A 7,105-nucleotide genomic window follows, 5' to 3' on the forward strand; every position below is an offset into this window, starting at 1 on the left:
TGTGTGTGTGTGTGTGTGTGTGTGTGTGTGTGTGTGTGTGTGTGTGTGTGTGTGGTGTGCCTTTTGCATATTGATTGGCTGTTGCTTTGTCCTCCGCTTCACTTCCACTTCTGCACACCATCTTCTTCCTCCTCCTCTTTTCCTTCTTCGGACACCGCCAACGGGTTCAGGGCGAGTTCGGACTCACTCGACAATCACCCTTCTGTGGTGACAACACGCAAATAAAAAAACTGATTTGAAAAAGCCAAAGAAAAAACAAACAAACAAACACACACACACACACACACACTATATCATGACTAGTCATCATCTCCTGCAATTGTCCTGTCTGATCATCAAGTGTTGCCTTCAGGTACCGTTTAAAACAGTTTTGACCTATGACATTGCATCTGCCATCTACAGGTACATACGGTATATGGCTTGTGTAGCTAGTCGGAGGTGCATTTAGGGACGGTCACAAATCACAGGTATGCTGAATAAAACAACTCAGGAGTCCTTGTTAATTTATGTTTCTTTAAATCCATCAGCTATCAAGTAAGCCCAGACAATGTTTCTTTCCCCAGTGATGAAAAAAAAAAGGCGCCTTGAGAAAAGAAATCCCGGAGCCGTCCCTGGAGAAAATGTCCAAAGTCAAGTGTTACCTTCAGTGACAGGCAGAAATCATAGGTTTTCTCAAAACTGAGCAATTGTTCTATAAGAATGGGTAATAGCAGCGTTGAGATTGTAAATATTTGTGATTGGATAATATCATGAAATATAAAACAAAACATTTTTAAAAATCTAAATACCTATTTTCATTCGGGACAGACAGCATTATTTGGTTGCGGGGCCGTGTTTTTCAATTCTCTCTAGCTAACAAAAACATAGAGCCTATTACATCAAGTTCGGTTTGGTGTTGCCTTGAATAACTGCCTGAAATCAGAAAAGTCTTCATCAAACATAAAACTGGGTAATTGATCTCTCGATCTGTCCGTCTGCCTGTACAACTCATTTGCGCTAGGGGGCATGATTACAATGCACAACACTGATGAATACTGTACATGAAGGGGTCCAATTTTACCACTAGGTGTCGGTAATTCTCCATTATTGACAGGATTGTGTGCGCGCGTTTTGTGCTTCGGTGCGGCACACAATGGCTTTTTCTGGTGAGGAGCACGGCCGATATGAAACTTGTTTGCATTTGCATGAGGAAAAAAAAATTGAAAACGGGATGCACATTCAATCTATTCAAACATTTAATATCCATTTTCGTTCAGTTTGTGTAATGTAGTGATTTCTTTTAACATTTGACAATCGGGACACGTTTTCAATATTTTAGATGCATTGCCTGCATGAGTTTACACAGATTTGCGGATTGATCCAGATATGGTAACAACAATAACGATGTTGATATTGAGCACTGGTGTAGGGAGATGGACATTTTACTTTAGGTTCATCAGTTACGTTTCTTCCCCCGTTTTTTCCATATTCGACCTGGAAAAAAATGAAGTTGTTTGAAATATTTTAAAACATTTCTTGCCGAGTGATTTGTTGTTTTTTTTTACTTAAACTGAAAATAGGTGAAACAAAGAGACATTTTCTTTGTGTTTTACATGGTGCATTGTTGTTGTTCTGAACCAAAAAATAATAATTCGTTTAAATTCGGGATTTACCTATCATCTTTGCCCAAATTTTGTCCTGCCTTCAAAAGACCCTGAAAAGTGAATTCGGGATTTTTTTCTACATGTGCAAAGGTAATTGCTGAAAACGTGCGCAGTTTCAGGTTTCCTCGTTTTGGGGGCGTGGCTACAATGGCGCTGCATGACGCATTTTGTAGTCCAACACGAGTTGCTCTTCCCCCACGCCTGAAGAACTTGAGCGCCTTAGTTCGCATCACCGAGTGTGGTTTGCTAGCTAGCTAATGTATGCCGACACAACCTGAAAATGCTTCTTCCCTTTGGCTAGTCGGCTGGCATGGCCACTTTTGAGCGGCCCGTTGTCCAGCAGTGAGTGCACGCACCTCACGCAGAGAGAAACGGAAGAGTGAGAGGATGCGGGGATTCTTTAAAGTCCGACTTGACAGCGAGCATGTCAACGGGGGCTTTCTGCTGGTCTGGTTGCGTGGGCTCGCCTTGTTGCGGCGTGGATCAGCTCTGCGTAATGAAAATCACATAAAAATACGATTAAAGTCACAAACATTCTTTCTGAGTTTACAATTTGATGGCACATCCACCTTCATTATTTAAAAAAGACATAATTGTCATTGCTGATATCATCTGTACTGTCCGTGTATATATGACTATGATGATACATCCACCTATTAAAAAAAACAATTACCTGTATCGGTGGTAGTGCCGCTGTATTTACAAAAACACAAACGTCACGAAAATGCATTCAGAATCCACAACTTGATGACGCGTTCCCCTTGCTTTTTAAACAGTATCGGGAATGCAGTATCTTAAATGGCTTGGCATTGGTATTAAACCTTGGGAGTACCGCACACTACAAGCTTTCCTTTACCATCGAGCAACCAAAGGTATGTGCTCCTCCCAACACAGCTGCAACCAATAACACTATTATAGTACTACAGTACATTTCTTCATTATTATTTCAACAGTACACGAATAGTTGGCGAAGTAGTAATAACAGCACATATAGTGAAGGTACAATGTGAACAATGATTAAAAAACCATAGCTCCGCAGTGAACACACACAGACGCACACACACACACACGGGGTGAGGGGGGTTCGCCTAATTGTGTTGCAAGGGGCTCCAACAGTACACTAATAGTAGGCGAAGTAGTAATAACAGCACATATAGTGAAGGCACAATGTGAACAATGATAAAAAAAAACATAGATCGGCAGTGAACACACACGCACGCACGCACACACACACACACACACACACACACACACACACACATACACACACACGGGGTGCGGGGGGTGCGCCACAGCATATACAAGCACACGCACACACTCCTAGAGGAAGTTTATATCCTGATGATCTTAACTCAAAACACGTTGTGGCCTTCAGAGATCGTCTGATATAATAATCTAACGACTGTGTCTAAAATGCTTTTGTCTTTCTGTCCGTCTGTCTATCGAGCTAATCCAGTTTGGATGTTGACTTCAGGGACAATATGAAATCACAACACTTGTCATGAACACCTGTTAATAATAGCTCGTAGGACCGAACTAATTTGCCATCCATCGTTCCATTATTTGAATCGTTTAGCATTAATGATCTAAAACGACACTGTTACCAAACAAACGGACGACAAAAATAATCCCGTTTGCATGTTGCATTCAAATCACAATATTTGTCAGCAACACCTGTTGATAGCTCAGTAGGACCTTCAGTTTATCTAAAACGACTCTGTAACCTAACGAAAGGAGGGGGGGGGGGCAACAAAACAAACCCTTATTTCATCCAGCAGGGTATTGCTTTCATGCACTATCTGGAATTGCAAATCCCATCATTAAATACCTCTATATAGTTGTTAAAAACGACCTTAAAATTCAGTTGGATCAAAGCAACAAGGGACAGTTGCAATGACAAATTATTAAACGTCTATCCAACCAAATCAAAGCTAGTTTTGTCTCCAGGATCCGTCTCAAATCTCGGATTTCCTCATACACAAAAACAAGTGGTCTGTTTGAAATGACCTCAGACGAATCCGATATGATTAATCAAGGTAACGCATCGCTACTAAAAAGACAACTCAGTATGTAAGAGGAGCTGCCCGACATTTCTATTTTCGACAGCTTCAAATACGAGTGGTCCCTGAACGCAACGGCCGGCGCGTCTCCGCCTTGACGACGACCCACCACCAGTGACGTATTTGGGGGCTGTGGCTGCCCGGTGGGAGTGGGGTTGTTCCGGGTTGGCTGAGAGAACGAGGGCGAAAGAGGAGAGGGCCGGGGTTTCGCGTCGAAAAAGCGAAAAAAAAACCCCAACTCCTCCGCATCCTCACAGACGCGCGCCCAGCAGTCAAGCAAAGCCGCTCGACCCATCTGAACGACTACTATCAAGATCAAGACTTCCCGCATCATTGTCTCTGAATGGATGACAAATTGTGAGTTGTTCTTTAATCCGCGCAGCATCCGTGCGCCACACGTGGACCCTCCGCATCCGCCTGGTACTCAAACGTGATCAGCCGATAGATTGGCGTCCCTGAACGCGTCAGGCTACGGGCGGCGGGGTTCGATTCCGTCGCCTCTGAGACGAATTATCCGCAAACCAAGTTTGAAAATGGCCAAAAACGCTCTGAAGAGTTCCATCTCTTTCAAGCGCGCTGGATGAGAATTGAGAGCTCACGTCGTCCTATGTGACGTCATTTGTTCCTTTTTTTTTTTCTTCTGGAAACTGAACGTAAATCACCTGAGAACGTGCTGGGACAATCCCGTCACTGAGAAGACTCATTTCTCAGCATCCGGGTTTAAGATGGTTTTCATTCACGCTGAATAATGGCTAAGGTTTTACAAATGTACTTTCATTTATGGAGCCTTTCTTGAAGATTAGGGGGCATTAGGCGTGATGACGATGCCATGAAAGGCTTTAAGGAACAATGACGTCACTCGGCAAATCCCCAGTCAGACTGCGCTCACAGCCTTTCAGGGCCATGCATATGTTTCCGCCTATACGCACATATGCAGCTAGTTAAACTAGCGTGCCACACAGAATAATTACCTAATATTTAACTTTGAGGCAACTGTGTTGTTCTTGTTCATTTAAAGCGTTGTGTTTTTTTCTTGTTCTTATTTGAGTCTGATATGCTCTGTTAATTACTTTAATGTGCATTGATGTATTAAGTGGCGTGGTCCAAGTGTAACTCGAAAGAAGTTTACTCAGCATTGCATGAAATGCTTCAAGACGTCCCTATCAAAACAAAACAAAAAAACCCACAAAAAAAAACAAACCCTGGACTAGTATGCGTGGATAGCCATACGTTGATGCTGCTGGCAGAAGGAATATGTTTACATAAACCAGCACATAAAACTAAGTGGGTAGAATGTTACGATTGTTTTGTCAAGACGGTGCAAATTATGGTGCGTCATGCTATGTATGACTGAACTTTAAAAGATACTGGATTGTAATATAGATATGAAATCACTGTCATGGAAACACGATTTTTTGGGGGGGGTAGTATAGACAGTGCATCACTTGTCAAGAAAAAAAATAACACATTGACCTAGTTGACATTTGGTGAATCGTACTTTGATGCTGATGCCATAAAACAATAAGATTCTTAAATCACTACAGTGCAGGATATGCTGCTTGCCACCATTAAAAAAAAAAACAACAAAAAAAAAAAACACTGGAGCGGATCATGTGTGGATAGTGGTGACGACACCATGGTGGAAATACTTTAAAGTTCTGATCCACACAGTGCTGCACAAAAATCCCCAACAGTAAGGACACAAAATTATTTTTTTGTTCCGAGCAGCGACGAGTATCAAGCATCGGCCGACTGGCTGATGTCCAAGACGTCCTCCCGGCCCACCGTGGGCATCGTTTGCGGCTCGGGTTTGGGTGGCCTGGCCGAAATACTCAAGGAGCGCCAGGTCTTCAAGTACGCCGATATCCCCAATTTCCCGCAAAGCACAGGTATGGCGCCAGCTAACTTTGAACCGTTGTAGTAGCACGTGCGTGTATGTTAGGCTGGCTCATATAATAGCACGTTTGTTGTGTTGTGTTGTGTTACATTTCAGTGCATGGTCACGCCGGTCAGCTGGTTTTCGGAACGCTAAAGGGAAAGGCCTGCGTTTGTATGCAGGGCAGGTTCCACCTGTACGAGGGATACCCCGTCCAGAAGGTTAGGAGATGGTGCATGTTCCTCACTCTTTATGTGGGTTAAAAAAGAAGTAAGACAAAAAAAAATGTGTTGACATATTTCTGGAAAAAAAAAAATTGGGAAAAATACAAACGTAAAAGTAGAGACGTATCTTTTAGAAATAAGTATTTTCTTGAAAAAAGTAAAACACTGAAAGATTAAAAGGTGGGCCCGGTGGTCCAGTGGTTAGCGTGTCGACCTCCCTGTGTGGTTTGCATGTTCTCCCCGGGTACTCCGGTTTCCTCCCACATTCCAAAAACATGCATGGAAGGTTAATGGAACACTCTAAATTGTCCCTAGGTGTGAGTGTGAGCACGGATGGCTGTTCGTCTCTATGCGATTGGCTATCAAGCGAAAAGGTCTTACGTCCCGCAGGTGGTGTTCCCCATGCGCGTCTTCAAGCTGATGGGCGTGGAGACGGTCATCCTGACCAACGCGGCCGGCAGCCTCAACCAGGACTACAAGGTTGGCGACGTGATGATCATCAAAGACCACATCAACATGCCGGGATTTGCCGGAGTCAACCCGCTGGTGGGACCCAACCACGACAGGTGACACGCCACAGCTGCCAGATTAGGTTCAAGTTGGTAGCGCAATTGGCCATCCTGCAAATTGCCCAGTGGAAACCATTCATTTATTCCGTATTTTTTTTTTCTTTTTAGCTTTTATCACCATGAAGGAAGAAGAGAAAACCTTTAATTGTCTCACAATGGAGAAATTACCAATTTACGGCAGCAAAAATATGAAAAGGAAAAAGCAGAAAACAAAAAGTATATCAATAAATATAAAATATTAATACAAGCATATTCAAAATGGGTGAGTGGGGTGAGTCCGGGTTTTCAGGACCGTCTTGGCTGTTCAGCCTTGGCTGCTCCGAGTCACGCACTGCTCCCCTGTCATGTGGCGTTCCACAGGGCTCAATTCTGGGGCCTCTGCTGTTCTCGCTGTATCTGCTCCCATTGGGTTTCATCTTAAGGAAACATGGTATTTCCTTCCACTGCTATGCAGATGACTGCCAGATCTATGTCCCACTGTGCAAAAAAGACGCCTTCTCATTAAGGCCACTTCTATCCTGCCTGGAAGAAATCAAAACCTGGATGGCACAAAACTTCTTGACTTTCAATGAAAAGAAGACAGGTGATACTGTTTGGTCCCAGTGGCCCTTGTACATCCCATCCTGTAGACTTGGGCCTCCTGTCTCCTTATCTGAAGTCAACAGTCTCAAACTTGGGCCTTAAACTGGACAGTGATTTCAAACTTGACCGGCAAATTGGTGCCGTTGTTAAA

General features: G+C 43.4%; 1 protein-coding gene and 1 long non-coding RNA gene across 3 annotated transcripts in view; one reads left to right on the forward strand and one right to left on the reverse strand.

Moving 5' to 3' along the window:
* The window catches only part of LOC109529535 (uncharacterized), a 3,686-nt gene extending 967 nt beyond the window's left edge, over window positions 1-2,719 (reverse strand). Inside the window, exons 1-3 of one of the 2 annotated variants that reach the window (XR_002170848.1) lie at window positions 2,317-2,719; window positions 1,653-2,132; window positions 7-202 (exon numbers count right to left, since the gene is read on the reverse strand). This is a non-coding gene — a long non-coding RNA (uncharacterized LOC109529535). Of the gene's footprint in view, window positions 1-6; window positions 203-1,652; window positions 2,133-2,316 lie in introns of those variants that run through there. The other variant, XR_002170849.1, reaches the window with a different exon arrangement.
* A 1,086-nt stretch (window positions 2,720-3,805) lies between these two features.
* LOC109529527 (purine nucleoside phosphorylase-like) overlaps window positions 3,806-7,105 on the forward strand; it is a 7,788-nt gene continuing 4,488 nt past the window's right edge. The window contains exons 1-4 of the mRNA XM_019892955.1: window positions 3,806-4,060; window positions 5,429-5,592; window positions 5,697-5,800; window positions 6,194-6,369. Of these exons, the coding sequence (XP_019748514.1) occupies window positions 4,047-4,060; window positions 5,429-5,592; window positions 5,697-5,800; window positions 6,194-6,369 (458 nt within the window). The 5' untranslated portion in view covers window positions 3,806-4,046. The remainder of the gene's footprint in view (window positions 4,061-5,428; window positions 5,593-5,696; window positions 5,801-6,193; window positions 6,370-7,105) is intronic.

The sequence above is a fragment of the Hippocampus comes genome, unplaced genomic scaffold, assembly GCF_001891065.2.
Source record: "Hippocampus comes isolate QL1 unplaced genomic scaffold, H_comes_QL1_v1.1 scaffold255, whole genome shotgun sequence".
NCBI lineage: Eukaryota > Metazoa > Chordata > Actinopteri > Syngnathiformes > Syngnathidae > Hippocampus > Hippocampus comes.